A 17,838-nucleotide genomic window follows, 5' to 3' on the forward strand; every position below is an offset into this window, starting at 1 on the left:
GTGTGTGTGTGTGTGTGTGTATATATATATATATATATATATATATATTTCATATGTAAAAGTGGAAAGGGGAAAAAATGAGAGGTCGAAAAGTTGTTTGTACCATTCAGTAATCGGAATCGAGAAATAATAGTCACCTGTCCCCAAAATATCCAATCTTTTCTCTATCATCCTTTTTTCTTTTCACCTCTTTTTTCTTCTTCCTCTCTCTTTCTCTCCCTCTCTCCCTCTCTCTTCTTATTTACTAACCTTTAAAATCTAAACTTCGTTCACTGACCTTTTCAAAATTTGATGACAACGATAACCCGATCATCTTTCTTAACTTCGTCAAAGAGGTTATTGAATAGAAACAAGTGGATCAACGAACTTCGTTCCAAAGGGCGGTAAGAGGCGGGGAGGAACGAACGGAAGAAAGGAGGGTAGGGAAGAGGTTGAAAACCGGTTTTCCGTTCTTTCTCTTTGCTCCAGTTCTGAAAACATTTTTATGGGTATATACGAGAATAGTGAAGAAAGATGAAAGGTTCATCTGCAACAGACATACGCAACAGCCAACTAGGCCAATGAACTTTTGCAATAATCTCAGAAAATTGCGTAATTTCATCCAATCTACTATAACAATTATCCCTCATCTCTCTCTCTCTCTCTCTTTCCCTTTCTCTCATTCTCTCCCTCTCTTCATAGTGACATCAGCTGGACGATTCTTATGAAATGGAACAATATCTACTAGTATTTAAATTTAGGGACCAAATCGAAATTGAAGGAAATAAGCCTAATGAAATACAAGAGTAAATGGCCCACTATTCATAATCATCTCCCTCTTTCCTTCATTACCGATAAATTACTAGCAAATACGGTAATAAAGTATTCCTGAATTATAAAAAAAAAAAGGAACGAAAACATCTATTTTCTGGAATACATTTGTCATAAAATATTGAATGAATTGATTAGATCACATATAGATATTCAGGAAGGTATTCATCACATAGATATTCATCGGATACAAATTATCATTAGAATGGATCAATCAAGATGAAATAAATGCAAATTGTTTGAAATCGTTTTAATAAAATCTTTGAATTTTCAAATTTACATTCATTTTAAAAAAAAATTTTGAAAAAAGTTTCCTTCAGAAAAAAAAGAACTTTGAATTGCAAAAATTATTAAGGAATATGAAAAAAAAAAAATTGCAAATTTTTGCAAAATTATTAAGAAATAACAAATTTGTAACATTAATAAATATAAATTAACAGATATTATCATCCATATTAACATATTATCATATAATATTATACATTCATTTATATATGAATGAATAAATTCTACGGGAAAGAAAAGTTTACTGTAATTCAAACAATTCCAATGAATTAATTAATTATAACATTATAAATATTTCTTAAAATGTTGTCTATAAAATTATAATTTTTGTAAATATTTACATAAAAGAATAATGGATAACATATTGATATGAAAACATTTTACATGTTATATTTACAGGAGATGCGCAAACAACTTCAGCGTCACCAACGTCAACACATAGTCCCGACCATCCAAATAATAATTCCAATAATAGACGAAGCTTTAGTAATTCACAAAAGTAATTTCTTTGAATATTTCAAAAAAGAAAAGATGAGAAATGAGAGAAAATGGAATGATTTTAGATTTGTTTTTTTTTTTGATGATATTTGAATTCGAGCATAGATTAATTAAAAGATTAATTATAGTAGTGATCGAATAGTGAAGTGCACTTTATGCCATGAACGCCTTGAAGATACTCATTTTGTGCAATGTCCTTCAGTCTCAGGACATAAATTCTGCTTCCCATGCTCACGTGAAAGCATTAAGAAACAGGGAAGTGCTCAGGTTTGTATATTGATCTCATCATACTAATTGACAAAAATGAAAAAAGCCTAGTAAAAGATGTATCATTAAAAGAATCATTTCTACTTTTGGTTGTTTATCTCTTTTTTTTTTAAATTCTTCATTAAATTTCATCTAGGAAGTGTACTGTCCATCGGGTGAAAAATGCCCATTGGCTGGGTCACATATGCCATGGGCATTTATGCAGGGTGAAATTGCAACCATATTGGGTGATGATTTTGAACAATTTAAAAAGGAACGAGAAGCAAATAATTCTGCCACTTCAACACTCGTACAAAACAGCAACAGTCAGGTAATTAAGTAATTAGCAGTCTAATTAAATATTATAATTTAATACAGTAACTTGATTGGATATAAAATTATTTTGATTTATTCGTTATTGATTTATCCTATAAGAACCATAACTTTCTTGATATCAAACAGTTTCAATTTTATTTTCAGGCTGGAACAAACCAGAATTCATCATCCCAACAAAACTCATCACCATCGGCCACAACAAGTATCGCCACTTCAACCGGTCAAAATGGTGCCCCATCAGTTTCTGTACCTCAACATGTCAACCTTAATTAGGTTGATGGGAAGAGGAAATGTTAATGAAATTCTTGAACAGTTAAATTGCAATTTATATTGCTCAATGGCCTAATAAAATCATATTAATACTGTTAAATTAAAAAAAAATAGAAAATGGAAAAATTTGCCTTTGGACAGTGACTTATACGTCATACTACGTAAGTGCTTAAACCAGAACAACAAAACAAAAGAGAAGAAATCACTAGCCAAGAACTCAGGAATGATTAATGAGACGGAAAGATCTTTTTATGAGGGAAAAAAGACGAGACAAGAGCGCTAAAACCATCTCGTGTATTTCTCTCTCCCTCCCTCTCTTACTATTTTTCTTACTCTTCGTCCATGTTAAATATGTTAATTTCAATGTTTTCCTTTTTTTTTTCTTGAAATGTATTGTTGATCTCCAAATGAAATGCCACTTAGTGCAAAATAATCCAACCGCTAATTAAGCTATATTATTTGAAATGCTCCTTTCTTCCCTCTAAAATCTTTTGTTTATTGTTCCGATAATTTTATTTGGTTCCATTTTTCAGGTCTTTTCATTTTGGTTGTATTGATTCCCACTTTTTTTTTCTTTTCATCATTTTGAAGTGCTTCATTAATATTTTGAAAGAAAAAAAAAACAGAATTTTTGTTAATGTTACCCTAATAAATGTTCTCTTTTTATTTCCTTATATTATTATCACCATGAATATTATTATTAGCACTGTTCCAACCTTTCGTTCATTCGACAATGGTTATTTCCATTTCGTTTTTATAGTGGTTGTAATTCGGGTAAAATGTCTTGTAGTTTTCCTTTTTTTTTGCAAACACGATCTCCAAAAAATACATTTCCAACTCCGGTTACAAATTTCATTCCTGCTCCAAATTTCATTTCAATACCAGCAATGCAAACATTCATGTAAAAAAAATTAAATGTTTCAAAAGCAAATAATAAAAATATGAAAAAAGATGAAAACTGAAACCGCTGCATCAACTTGACTCAATCCTATTACTAAGTTAATTCTAGATTTGCTGACAATAGAAACTGATATTGTTTGGGCACTAACAGGAACGATTATTTTCGTTATGCAAATAAAACAACTAATCTGTAGTGGGATAACATCTTGAAATTCACAAATAGCTAGTTCTTAAAATTTCCAAACGGAATAATTATGAGGCAATACATGAAAAAAAAAAAAATTTCCAAACGGAATAATTATGAGGCAGTACATGACTAAATTACTGCAATTAATATTACTTCAGATATCACGTTTTATGCAGGCAGAATCATTACTCTTTGATTTTACTATCCAAAATGAAAGTGACAGGACCATCGTTTTCAATCTGCACATTCATCATTGCACCAAAACGACCATCCTATAAATTTAAATATCATTTCATCGACTGCTTAATTTTTGCTTTACATTCTAAACAGTATGTTCTGTTCGGAATGTTTGAAGGATTCAACTTTTTTAATTTTCACAAAAGTATGGCGCATTTCGCTGAAATTGCGAAGAAAATCAGTGAATCAGTAATTCCCTTGCTATTGGTTTGATACCTTGGGTATAATATGTAGTATACGTGGATATAATGTATGTAAGCTAAAATAGTACTACATCCATGTGTTTATGTGCTATAACAAAGACACATGTGCTTACAAATGCGCCAATTCTTGTAGTATCAGAATCCCACCAGGAAGGTCATGAACATTAAGAGCATTTCTCAAGATGTATTTCAACGAGGTCGGCTGGATAGACGATTCAACCGTCATTGGTTTCCTTTTCACAATGTTGTTGTCATTAATTTGTCATACTGAAGCCGTAGTTGTTGAGTTTGTCGTTGTATTGACAAATTTATCGCAATAAAGATTTAACCACCCAAGTTTGAGGTACTACCAATCAAGGAGGCAGGAAGAACGTTCAACCTTTGTCATGGTTGAAGAAAATCGGAGACAGTATAACACCATAGGAAAGAGCCGAGTAAACAAAACACATTTGTAAAAGCAGAAATAACCTTTATCCGTTCAGGTGCATATGCCTTCCTCAGCTCACTTATAAAATTTTGATAAACTTGGTGTGATTCTGTGGGAGCCATCGATCGATGAAAGTCCAATTTATTGCCTTTCAACAAACCGTACAATGTGAACTGAAAAATGAACTACTGTGAACAAAGAAATTCCAAATAATATAACGAATGAAGTATAATAAACTTGACCTTACACTTAACTTTAATTCAAGTCCAACAATTTTGAGATATTTCTTGAGGAGAATTTAATTTACATTAAATACATTTCTATTCTTTTTTTTTCGCTCTATAAATGAAACCTACTTGACTTACACACAGTATCTCAAGTCCAAGGTCTTTAACACTCTTGTCCCATCGTTTACCTGTCTCAATATTTGGAAACATTCGAATACCTAACAACTTCCGCACCATATACTGTATATCATCCGAGGTATCCTCAACACTGATAGCCAATAGAACACATATTCCTCGATCAATCGATGACTCCTAAAATGGTGAATACAATGAAAATAATTATTATAAAAATATCAATAGAATGTTTGGGAATTGTCGGCCCGAGAGAAAAATTAAAAAGCTAATTTTGAAAGTTGGGCAGTACTGACCAACTGGCCATCAATGGACACCGCAGCTTTCGTGACACGTTGTATCACAGCTCGCATTTGAAACTGCCAAAAGATGAATCGTTAATAATCGGTTAGCGTTTCAACTGCATGATCTGGAAAATCTTGCATTAATGACGTCCACTCCTCTATCAACATATTTCATTCTCTGTAATGAATTTTAATAACAAATGATCTACTCTGCCATCACTGTATTGTATGCCCGTGTTCCGTTATACTGATAGGTAGAAAAGTCCGTGATCCGTTACACCGGAAAGTAAGGAAATCCGTGATTCGTTACATTAACTGATAGGGAGAGCCCGTGTTCCGTTATACTGATAAGTAGAGAAGTCCGTGATCCGTTACACCGGAAAGTAAGGAAATCCGTGATTCGTTACATTAACTGATAGGGAGAGCCCGTGTTCCACTATATTACTGTCTCGAGTAAATACGAAGTTCTGTGATAAAAACAAATATAAAGAAATATAAGGAATATAAAGAATAGACAAATATAAAGAATAATTAAATGTATAGTGATGCACAAATCTGCACGTATAATGTCTAATCTTAATTAAGATTAAAAATCATCCAAAGTCTCTGTATGAGTCACTGCATAGAATTGTATATATGCTCATTGTTTAGCAATGTATCCAAAGAGCCCTACAATAATGTATAGCAGCTAACAAAGAGTGCTTTATTAGCATGAGCTAACAAAGGCGCTAATCCTTGTAAACGTTAAATTAATCCTTAAACGATAAACATATAAACCCTACAAATAGCAGAAGGTCGTCATTATTCTTCTTTTCATTTATTCTCTAAATTGGTCTCTTCAAGATTTACTTGTAGCAACGTTTTTGCAGTTAGCTTAATGCGTTAATTTGTATTTTATAATTCTTAATGATTATGCTAAGCTAATACTGTTTCATTCATTTGATTTAATTACCGAAATTTGAGGTAAAAGTAGAGAAAGTCTTGAGATTCTGTATCATGATGCGCAAAATACTTCTAAGAATTCTTTATTAGTAGATAAAGGAGTCCGTGATTCAGTTATCCTAGAAGGTATAAGAATCCATGTTCCGTTATACTGGGTAGATATAGCAGTCCGTGATCGTTACCCTAGAAGATATGGAAATCCGTATTCCATTATGACTGGGAAGCGATAAGATTCGTGCCGGGAAGATAAGCACTGACTGTTATGATCGGAAATACCGACAACAATACAAAAATACAGAAATTTACAGTAAACGGAGCAAAGTACTTAAAGGTTCTCTGTCCGTTTCGGGTTCGGGGACGTCTTGCTAAAAAGTTTTAATGAATTCGTTGTACTTTGTAGGATTGTTTATTCAGGATTATTCCACCTGGAACCTTGCAATATTTGTCATTTTTATCATTTTAGGACCTTTCTTTGTTGTCCTTTGAGAGCTAATACTTCCTCATTTGCATTTTATCAGTGCTTTAAACTACTTTCGCATATTCTCTTAATCCTATTCTTTAGATTACCTTGTCTAATTTCGCCATTCTATTCTCTGTTTGTACTATTTTCCATTTTTAATTCACTAATTTTAACAACTTTTCCAGAACTTTTCACATTCCCCTTTTTTTTTTGATTTGCATATATTTTGTTTTTTGACCTTTTTTGTTGGATGACTGTTTTATCCATATTGGTTTAATGTGGAAAAAGACCTGAATGTGATGCATAATGTGAACCTAAGGAAAGAAGGAGAGGAAGAACAGATATTGGATTCAGGATGTATGAATAAATCACGTCAACTTACATATCTGAAAGGTAGTATGCTAATATGGATGAAAAATTTAACTAATTGAGTCAACTTTATCCCACGAATAAATTTTGATAATTTAAGTGACAGTTAACTTAATGCTGTTCCATCTCATTTTTGAGCCATCTAATGTACTTGTAAATTTGGTGTTACCGTATATTTTCTTAATAAATCATGGTCACTTCACGGCGAAAATGTTAAAAATTGTCATGTATCCATTCCGGCCATGATGGTAATGTGTTACAACAATTTATTTTTTTTTTTTATTCAGATTATATGGCATTGCTTGATCCAGCTTCCATATCCTTAGGTGAGGAGGAGGAAGGAGAGGAAGACGAAGAACAGATATTGGATTCAGGATGTATGCCAGCTGTTGGTGCTAGTGTTGTCATCGACGAACAGAATGATTCAACTGGTCAATCTACGTCAATCAAAGATGATCAGATCATAAAGGTATTTCTAATATTTACTTAAAAAGCATTGACTTTATCAAGCATTTTGAATTTAATGGATTGAATGGATGAATCGAAGATGGCTTAAATTTACTTATCTCTGGCTTATGGTTTATCTTCGGCTTAATGCCTGAATATTCTCTAACTTCGTCATCGAAAAACTTACTCACAATAATAGAATATATTCATCTAACTGATTATTTTTTTGCTTGTTTCTTAAAAGATATACACAGAATTGTACCATTTTTTTAGTATTCTTGATTGTAATTCTCAGGAATCATCTTGCGGTACAGGCAACAGTAGGATTGATCATTATCCGAACGAATCTGCTTCTTTGCGTTTTGCACAACCTCATTTCATGTATCAGGTTATTCCGAAAACAAGTATGTTGTGACTTTCTGTTTCGATTAGTTTTTTTTTTGGAATAAAAATTTATCGAGGGACGATATTTTAACAATGTAAGGGTTAGCAGTCTCTTAGATGTTCTGAGTTTGGGAATGGCAGGAAAAAACAAAGTGTTCTGAAATCTTGGTTCGGATTTACGATCAGTTCAAATTTCGTCTGTAGGTTTCTTTTTGTAAGTAATTATTTCAATTCTCTGCTTGGAGGAGTCAACATGGAAAGATTTAAATTTTGTCTTATGTGCTTTTATATTATTTATTTATCCAAAATCCTATTGTTTTCAGAATTACTGCCCGACATGGGCAGCAGTACATCCAAAATTACTGTAAGTGATTGGTTTATTTTATTATTTGGGAAAGTTAATTGTATTCTTTCATTACCTCCCTTATTTTTTATTTCTTATTGAACTTCACACTGGTCTTTTTTAAACTTCGGAAATCACTTGAAGGTGGTGATAATTAAACATTTTGCAGGTAGATCAGATTACGGATTCGATTTATTCGGATTTTATTATTTTGATGACTGGCGGGGAAGTGGTTCCACCAACTGAAGAACATAAACAAATTTTAGATGCTATGGTGCAAGGAGATGATTATACTGTCCGTTAAATTCGTTATATATTCATATTATTGTCTTTCTTTGTCTTTAAAAATGAAAAGAAAATGATTGGATTTTAAAGTTCTCTTTAGCTATTACAAAAAATGGAATTTATAGAAATATTCTCAACACAGTAGAAGTTAGTGTTGAAAAAATTATTGTTTAGGTAGCACGTGACGTGGACGATGAGTTCCTTGGCCATCTCGATTACGTGATCGTTCATCTCCCTTCTATAAGACTTTTGCTAACCAGCGAACAGCGTGAACAAGTTATAGAATCTGCTGTGGCACGGTTTAAAAATGACAAACATCCAATTGGTGCCTGTTTGCAACTACTGCAGAAAAATTACATCGGATTCCCTTCTGTTATCAGAGTTGGTCAATTATTCAATTATCATGCGATGATTTCTTAGCTTCTTAACTTAGCCTCTTAATCTTATCATTCCCTGACAGGGAATGAAACATATGCATAAGTAATATATTCAAAAATGTCTTTTCAAATGTTTTTAAAATTAGATTCGAGAAGATATTCTAGGACAACAATTTTTCCTTCGTTGTACCATTAAATGGTAGTCGCAAAGTAATATACAAAGTTAATGATTGAATCAAACAAGAAGGAAGTAACAAAAGTCTATTTCAGCTACGCAATACGCTGATGGATTGTTTAAGTCGTTTGGTGACAGCAGGAGAAGACGATGTAGATTATGTGGTACCACATTTGGGTGATTCTGTCGCTCAAGGTTTCGCTGGTGAAGGTATGTCCAATGATTCCGTATTGCCTGGAACCAGTTCAGATTTTGCAAATCGAAAGAAAGGTTGATTTTCTTGTATGAAAAATCCTGATAATTTGAAGGTGACAATTTATAATTGTGTATGATTGTTTATGGATTTCTAGTAAGCCAACCACAACTTGAAGCAGATTATGCAATCATAGACTGATCTCCTCTGCTGTATCTGAAATATAATTTTCCAGTCTTGTTATTTAATTCATCTGTTAATGAAACATCGTATATGGAGATTCAGCGTAGTAGTTCTTTTAGTAAAAGCGTGAGTCAACTTTTACTCCCAACTGTATTTCACCAAATTTTTTGTTAGGGATGACCCAAAATTTGTTGAATACGGCTATTCCGGATAATGAATATGATATATTGGCACAAATTCTGACCAGGAAATTAAAAATCGATGATGTTGAAAATGTTGTTCTGAGAGAAGCCATTAAGGTATCTTTGCTTTTTGCAGAAAATAGAAGACTTAGTACAAAAATTGCATATTATAAATTCTTTTCTTCTCCACATAATCTCGTTTTGGTAACAACGATTACATAATGTTATGAGGCTCGTCATGCTTATTTATAGGTGCGGATGAAGGGAGGGCTACTTATTGGCGAGTACTGGTCAGAGCCAAATGAATTTCTATCACCTGGTTGGCGTATTCGATTGCGTGATTCTGGCAAAATTGTTCCACGAATTAGTGAAGTTGATGATGTATTATTTTGTTAATAATGTAGTTACTTTTTGTGTCTTAATTTATTTCAGTCTCATTTTATATATTTTCCAGATTTGGCGACGATGTTACGAAACAATGCCAGATTGCACACAAAAGCAAATGTTAACTTACCTGGAGGAAAGATACGTGGGTGTGAGTTTGAAAACAAAACAGCGAGCAGCAACAAAAGATATTCTGTTGAAGGGATCAAGAGTACAGTTCCCTAGCAGACCACGCTGTATAGGGAGCAAACCTATGCAATATGTTCAGGTTTGTCAGATTTCTACTTTAATTTTGTACAAATTTTTTATTTTCTGAATAATGCTCTCATTTTAATTCTTTTAATGCGCTGTGTTTTATTGTATTATTCATAATATCATGTTTTTGATCACTCCCTTTATCTCTATCATGTCAGGTCTTCATTGATTAGATTTTGATGTATACAGTAGAGAATTTCTCTTTTTATATCAGTTCATTAGGATTGCTGAGATATTTCAAGTGATAATCTCACTGCTAGTGTGGTATGATCTAGTGTGTATAGAACTATACTAGATCCTCTCATAGACCCTAATTGGTTCGTTATTTGCTGTCGATCTTTTAGTACATTTTTTTTCAAATGACTTGCTTTTCTAAAATCTTAAGTCTCAAAAGACTTACTTTTACTTATCCAATAGTTAAGATCGATATGGTTGAAATGGAATGTTCGGAATATGGGGATCGTTGTTACACAATGGCATTGATTGTAACCGATCTTTATTCGCATTTTGTATTTGGAAGAGCATTAGCCGAGGCACCAGACACTTCGTTACTTGTCCGACATTTAATGGATATTTTTGGAGCTTTTGCCCCACCGGGTAAACATATTCTTGCGAAATGTATTTTCCCTTTGTTTCCCGACTTCTTTGTGATATATTTTTCCATTTTTTGCATAAATTAAATGCATTTTGCTGAAGTGAATTTCAATTTTAGAAGCTTATCGAACTTACACAAATGATGAAGTAATTGGACTTGTTATGTCAGATATCGAGAAATTGTTCAAAATTGAAATTAAAAATATTGGACACGGTGTAAGTAACCATGATTTGTGTAATATCACACTTTTACCGTCAAATGGTGAAAAGTTTCTTTTTGAAAATATCTTCTTTTTGCCTGAAATGTAATATTTCCACTGTCACACCAATTCCGAAAATAGATATACTTTCCTCTTCCTTCCTTTCCTATACGTTCCGTCATATGTTGCTGCTGCAGAAATATTTTTGGTTACGATTTTATGATGTTTGAACTCCGATCATTCTGTATCACTGGAAGTTATCAGTTGTCTTCAGGTTATGTTTCAGATTATTTTTCCAGGTAATGAATCATGCTAATCTGTGTGCCAGTATGTATAAACGTGCAGCGCAAGAACTTGGTGGCCGGGAACGTTGGGTTGAAGCACTTCCATTTGCTGTTATAGATTATAATCAGACTCCGGTGAAATGTTTCGGTGATCTTCGAATCTCACCGTTTGAGGTAATATTTTATTTTATTTTTCCTCATTCATTGTTTAAGAAATTGAAAGAGAAAAAGATGGTCATAGATTTGCGTATAAGTAGTCGTACATTTAGATTATATTTGGTCGAAGGCCTTGGCGAAATCATAGTATTCCACCATGGGTGCGCGGTGCTTGTGGCGAAAATGTGAATGAAACGGAAGGTTAGCGATAAATCTGTCATCTGTCATCATTTATGCATTTCTTACACTTTTCTATCTTCCACTAATTGTTCAACCGGCAGATGAAATTGTATGAATGGTTGAACGTTTGGCAATATGATACTTCGAAAGATGGGTATTTGGTGCATAGGTAAGAGGATCAGAATATCGTTCTGAGCCATGAATTGGGAAGGTAAGGTACATGTAATAAAGTGAAATTCATTTTTTTGATTTAATTTAAACGAATGTGATAGTTATTTCTTATATTTATTGTTCTTAAGTTTAGGATATGTGGAAGAAAATCGTGTGGAGAGTATAAGCGGTGCAACAGTAAGCTAATTGCTTTTTGTTAAATTGTTAACTTTATAATTAGGTCTTTTTATTAGTTTTGTTACTTTAGGCTAATTATGTTTTATCTGTCTAGTCTTACTTTGCTTCTTTCACTTAAGGCTTGTGAAGGTCTTTTTGTTTGACCTATATGACAGAAAAAGCATTATTTCGAAATGAGTAAAGGAAAAAAATATTTTCATTTTCTGTAAAATGCAGGAAATGTGTATGATACGCTCAACTCCACTTCCACGACGACCTGAAGTTGAGGAAAGATTAGCCAGTGTCTATTTAAGCGAAGTATCTAGTAATCGTGCTAAAATTTCCTGTATACTTGGCCGTTATCCAGCAAAATTCAATGACGCAGGTCATGTTGTCGATCCGGGTACTGGTTATCTCTATGAAGTCGGTGATTGTGTGTATGTAAGTTTTTGATTGTTGTATGTCGTGATATTGTTATATAATATCAGCTTCTTGGTTTCCTTCTCCTTATTAAGTCCTTCCAGCTCTTTCTTTAAAAAAAAGAAAAAGTTATTGAATTGATTACAGCTTCGGAACTTTGAGCAAGAAGAAACATGTATGGATCGTCCAAAAAGGCGTCAAAATGAGTCACGTTATTACCGGGCAAGCATTGTTGAAGTGGATTATCAGAATCCGGATTTCATGTATAAAGTATGCTACTGGGATGATATTATTGATGTTGATCATCTTCCACCGAACCAATGGCCCGGTGAAGGTTAATTTTATTTCTTTTAATTCTTTATTTCTTTGGAATACAAAAAAAGGCAACGATGATTGCTTTATGATGCGAGTTAGTCTTGACCTATGAACTCACGTTCTAGAGAAAAAAGTGTTGTCTTCAATTCGCTCTTTTCCTCAATCTGTTGAAAAGTTTTAATTTCTTATCGATTTTGATTGTTTAAGAGTTTATTCCAGTCAAACAAGTTAAATGTTTTAGGCTCTCCGTCAGCTTGGGTTTCACCTTACGATATCGCTCCTTCTACTGCTGATCTTGCAAGGCGTAGGAATGTCGGTATGTTAATTTTCCTTATTTGTTATTATAATGCATTCGTTCTAATAAGTTGAAATTTTCATCATGCCTGAAAATATACGCAGTGTTTTTGCTGAAAAAAAAAAATCGAAACCGCAATTATATTTATCCTTTTATGCAAAGATAGAATTTTTAAAACAAAAGGTTTTTTGTAGTAAGACGTCGAGAATTGGAATTTCAATGCAAATGCGGCTATGACTTCTGCGAAATAGCTTATAATAAGAATTGTCCATATAAATTATCGCAAGCTTGTTGCCAACGGCTTAAAATGAATTGTCCTTATCATTCTCGCTTAAAGGGAACACCACGGGAGACGCCGATGTCACGTTCAAAGGTTAGTCGTTATTACAGTTCGTTTTCAGATTAACTTTTCCTTTCAGGTGGCATGTGTCGTTAACAGTGGTCAGACCTGGAATTTTTTCAAATGATTGTACTTTTTTTCCAGAATTCAGCTGCACCTGTACTTAAATTGGCAGCAAGCGGGGAGCGAAGGTGCGAATTTTCTATTTTCTTTTAAAGTCATATTTTGTGAGAACTATAAGATCATTCACTGTAACGCTTTCTTTGGTAAAATTAACTCTTGAATATTAGTTATCCTATTGCATGCTTCCAAAAGAAGTTTGTGTTATCGGCTATTAAAACACTGTACTTTATTTCTTGTTCTTCACTTTGTCAATAATCATAATTTAGCTGTGATTTTTAGATTGCTTACGATTCCAAAACGGATGAAGGCTGAAGTCGATCATTCAAGCTCTCGCTGGATTTTCCAAGGTCCATTCTTAAGTGTTTTTTAAAATAGTTTATATGTTGTCCATATTCATCGCAGTCGAAAAATTTATTTTTGATATTGTAGGAGGTCGTTACATCGAACTTTTCCCGAGTTCATCGAATCCAACTTCATTATTAGGACGAGAAGACCAGCAGAGTAATGTACACTTCGATTATGATGTTGGAGCACTTACAATGAAAAGGAGGCGATTGCAGGTTAGTTCTGATGTGTAGTCTTATCAGCTTAGATTTTCAGAAGTGGAATCATGCTATGGGAAGTATTCTTTAAAATTTTAAAACTCCATATCACACGCTAAAAGATTTGAATTTCGTTATACGCTTGTAGGTTCAGTATGGTAACGCTTGCTATTCAAATTTTGTTTATGATGGGAATTCCATGATTTCGGTTAGTTATATTACTTACGTCTTTTAGGCTTTCATATTTACCCTAAATTCTTTATTTATTACTATTTCGATGGTCGATTTTATCTTCTGGTATTTCCAGAGGCTTCCCGCTGAGCGTTCGTATGGATATCAAGCAGTAGAACTCTATGAACCGAAAGGTTTCTAATTTCGTTTTCTGGTAAACTTGCTGTCTGAATGATAGCATGCATATACTTAGAAATATCGAAAATAGATGGCTCATTGCAAATAAATAGGTCTGACATAACAGTGAACTGAATCTTAATAATACCATGAGAATCATTTTGGAACTTTCTGCAATCTTTATGGCTTCTGACAACATATGGAAAGTGTAACATTGAAGTTGTTGCCGAAGTTAAGCTTAGTATGAATATGAAGTGTAATTGTTCAGCTCCCGACATTATTTCAATTTTCTTTTTGAGATTCTAAAAATCATCTCTCTGTTTATGTAAATATGAGAAAATCAGAACTACGATTCCTTGATGTAGGCTCTTATCAGTGGAAATGTTGGAGATTGATTGGTTCTTTCTAAACAGTTCTTTTTTTCATTATCTGATTAATTTCAACAGTTTTTCCACCATGATTAGTCGTGCAATAATTTTTTAAATTATTCCCCCAAAAAAGAATACTGTTCGATCTCCTTCATTTATTTCTTGACATTAGCACTGCTTCTTGATGATATCTTTCGTGTTTTTATCAAGTCTCAAATTTACATTAGAACAATTTTAGATAATCTATTGATTTCAAATGCCAACGAATTGGAAGGATTAGACGTGGATGATGAAAACATCGATGTTGCTTCAAATGGACAGGATGCATCTCCCTCCGAGGTCATTTGTTTCATCATACGTTTTTATTTTCACTTATTTTTATTTTTTTTGTATTTTTTTCAAACCATTTTGCTATTATTGCTTCCCCTCTTTTTTTCCAAGTTATTGTTGGTGAGAACCATCAAAGTGATTGTGTGTTTTATGTATTTTAGGTCTCGAACCAACCGGTATTTCTCGCTCGAGATGATTCAAAAACGCTGGAAGATGCTGAGAGTGACAAAATGTTGAAAATTCAACAAAGTCCTTTGCAAGTATGTTACTACAAGCTTTGAACATATTCTAAATATTGGAAACTTTTTTTATCAAGACTGCTTTAAACTGATTCATTGCGAGGTATAGTATTCGCGAAAAGAGTAGGGATGTTCTCAGCGTCTTTTTTTCTTGAGTTTGTCACTTGTAATTTTATTCCTTACTCAGATACTTTTACTTTCTTTCACACTTCTTAGAGCAAAAAAGAATTTTAACTAATTAACTTTATTCTCCTTGGTAAATGTAGAGTCTGTAAGAACTAGAAGTGTATTGTTAAATCCGTATTTTTCTAGAATTTTCATTTAATATCCTTTGCAATGAGAAAAATTATAGTGACAAAACATTTTTCCAGCATCATTTTGAAAAAGTTAGCTCGAAATTCGAACTGTTTCAGGCGGAAGTTCTATCATTGAGAAGTACAAAACGTATATCTGCACCTCCACAACGTTTAAGTCCTACATAGATTTTTCCATCAAATTTGAAATTTATTTGATTGTCATTATTTTTGTCGACGATATTATATTAATTAGGACATGCTCAGTTTTGGTCAGGTATTTTTTTTTCTATGCCTAGATCATGCAATGATCTAGATATAGAAAAGCAGGAAAAGTTCACCAGAAAATCTGGTTAAATAGCCTAGTGCATCAAGTTAAAAGTGATTCTTGTCTTCGATGCCGGTATATTAACCCAACTATTTTGGCTGTTGTGACTTAGTCCCACTGACATCGATCATGAATGATGCAATGAGAATAGAGCAGGGCATTATCTTGCTGATATCATTCAAAGTAACGTTTAATTTCTCCTAGCTGCTTTGTTTATAAATTACTTCACTTTTTTTTATCTCATTGATAATTTGCATGATTTTGTAAGGATCTAGTTTTTTTTCTTTTTTTTTTTCAGATAAAACAGTTAATTTTGCCTCCGACATCTAATTTCATAGCAGCAGTACAAGTTTAGATTTTGTTCTAAGGTATCGGATTGTATTAGGAGCAGTTCTTTATTCTTCTTTTCGTTCAAAGCAAAATACATTTAAGACTTTTTGAGAACCTTCGATATATTTTGGTTTGAACTTTTTCACTCAATGTGATTTTCCACAAAAGTTTTAAATTGTGCTACTGCATTTAATTTCTAGTAATATCGCATGGATTATGCTGGTTTTGAACCAGCTCTTCGATTGTATTTTAAATCTTTGTTATTTTGAAGAACAATTATAGTAAAAAAGGAAATTATACATATAATTTTTCTATTATTTTAAAGTCATTCTTATGACTAACTTTTTGCATTTATCCCAACATTAACTTATCTAATATACGTAACAGTATACTTTCAACTATCCCCTCATTTAAAAATATTACACATTTTTACTCATAAATATTTTACAGTCAATTGTAATTATATGCATTGTACTTTATGTTTAACTACTTTGATTGGTATTTTTACGATGAGATGAATAAATGCATTTGACTAATGATTGAGCAGTAATAAAGTATAAAAGAGGAGAGGAATGGAACCGACAAGGTAGAATTGACGTACATGGACACGCTTAAGGGATTATCTGTGTCGCGTGAATGCATCCAAATTTCATCCGAATTCGACGAATATTTACGCGCATTTATTCTGCAATTGTAAACAATGATCTATTGAGAAGATGGAAAAAGTGATATTTTAAATGGTATATCTCAGAGGGATCTTTTCTCTTTTTTCGAATTCTATAAAGTTGTTTAAATGCCAATTTCATTGAAATAATTTCGGGAAACTAAATACATTCAACTGATTATGGTGGGTTTTGCAATTTTGCAAGGAAGCATAAAAATATGATCCGAACATCCTCCAATACCATCGTAATATGATTCGATAAAGCTGTTTAAGCTAATTAAGTGGAACGTTTTGTGAAGAAAAGATTTTATCAAAGGAATATTCCGACTGAAAGAGTATTACTGTATCATAAATGTTAGCTAACAGTGTTTACTTATGCTAATAAGCAATATTTCAATAATTTAATATGGGGTTGTAAAAATAAAATGATGAAAATATAGAAGTAAAAAAAAAAATGAAAATAAAAATGAATTAAGAAAAAAAAAAACAATGAGGGAAATGAACCAAATTATTTAATTTATTCATTCGTTGTATTGTAGTATGAGGAAGAAATGGATTTTGTAGATAGTCTGTTTCGATTATTTATTTTTGCAAGTTATAAAATGATTAATGTACTAGAATAATTACATAATCAGTCAAAATGTATGAAAAAAAGAATGAAATTAAATTTCACAAATTGTTTTATTGTTAAGCAATCAATTGTTTATTAATTTCTAAATGATATAAAATTGGACTTCACTTCATCCTTTCATTCTTTCTCTCATTTTATTCTTCCTTCTATTTTGTTTACTTGAAGGATTACTAACAAGTCATTATTTGAAATTAATTAATTGAAATGGGAATATTTCGCGTAGTTATTAACAAATTGAAATCTTTTCGATGAAGAAATCAATTAGCAATTGAAATGAAATATTTGATTGTAATTTTGAGTATAATTTAATGGTGAAGGAATGGATAAATTTGAATTGCTATTTAAATGGCAAAGAATTGATTTTGTTAAGATGACAACCTTTTTATGGTCATTTATGATCAACTAAGAATGTCTTATTTCTAAAGACATCTTTTTTACATTAAAATTTTTTTTTTTTTTACGATTAAATCATCATTTACCTTTCTCTGTCCCCCCTCTCTCTCTCTCTCT

The 17,838-nt window shown here is 32.4% G+C and overlaps 3 protein-coding genes across 4 annotated transcripts in view; 2 read left to right on the forward strand and 1 right to left on the reverse strand.

Annotated features, from left to right (window-relative positions):
• LOAG_17344 (hypothetical protein) overlaps window positions 1-2,557 on the forward strand; it is a gene marked incomplete at its 5' end in the record, with an annotated part of 7,425 nt that extends 4,868 nt beyond the window's left edge. The window contains 4 exons of the mRNA XM_020450002.1: window positions 1,495-1,594; window positions 1,722-1,860; window positions 1,997-2,170; window positions 2,320-2,557. Of these exons, the coding sequence (XP_020306374.1) occupies window positions 1,495-1,594; window positions 1,722-1,860; window positions 1,997-2,170; window positions 2,320-2,448 (542 nt within the window). The 3' untranslated portion in view covers window positions 2,449-2,557. The remainder of the gene's footprint in view (window positions 1-1,494; window positions 1,595-1,721; window positions 1,861-1,996; window positions 2,171-2,319) is intronic.
• A 1,160-nt stretch (window positions 2,558-3,717) lies between these two features.
• LOAG_06351 (D-tyrosyl-tRNA(Tyr) deacylase) lies at window positions 3,718-5,111 on the reverse strand (the record flags this gene model as incomplete). Its single annotated transcript, XM_003141887.1, has 4 exons — window positions 3,718-3,804; window positions 4,441-4,572; window positions 4,756-4,938; window positions 5,055-5,111. 4 exons carry the CDS (start codon window positions 5,109-5,111, stop codon window positions 3,718-3,720), a joined length of 459 nt encoding a protein of 152 aa, XP_003141935.1.
• Window positions 5,112-7,095: 1,984 nt separating this feature from the next.
• On the forward strand, window positions 7,096-15,856 carry LOAG_06352 (the record flags this gene model as incomplete). Of its 2 annotated transcripts, XM_020447125.1 has the most annotated exons (26): window positions 7,096-7,282; window positions 7,556-7,664; window positions 7,968-8,008; window positions 8,157-8,282; window positions 8,447-8,653; window positions 8,920-9,094; window positions 9,375-9,499; window positions 9,635-9,763; window positions 9,837-10,034; window positions 10,444-10,618; window positions 10,734-10,831; window positions 11,115-11,273; window positions 11,369-11,456; window positions 11,740-11,783; window positions 12,000-12,203; window positions 12,330-12,516; window positions 12,739-12,813; window positions 12,987-13,165; window positions 13,277-13,323; window positions 13,535-13,602; window positions 13,685-13,815; window positions 13,946-14,005; window positions 14,105-14,162; window positions 14,752-14,852; window positions 15,005-15,103; window positions 15,496-15,564. In XM_020447125.1, the coding sequence occupies exons 1-26, from the start codon at window positions 7,106-7,108 to the stop codon at window positions 15,562-15,564; spliced, it is 3,129 nt and encodes a 1,042-aa protein (XP_020302610.1). In that variant the 5' UTR covers window positions 7,096-7,105. The 2 variants fall into 2 exon arrangements, with proteins under 2 accessions (XP_020302610.1, XP_020306375.1); XM_020447126.1 differs by lacking the exons at window positions 7,096-7,282; window positions 7,556-7,664; window positions 7,968-8,008 and having other exon boundaries at window positions 8,021-8,282; window positions 15,496-15,856.
• Between the last annotated feature and the right edge of the window lie 1,982 nt (window positions 15,857-17,838).

Source organism: Loa loa (genome assembly GCF_000183805.2).
Source record: "Loa loa unplaced genomic scaffold supercont3.64, whole genome shotgun sequence".
In the NCBI taxonomy this organism is placed as follows: domain Eukaryota; kingdom Metazoa; phylum Nematoda; class Chromadorea; order Rhabditida; family Onchocercidae; genus Loa; species Loa loa.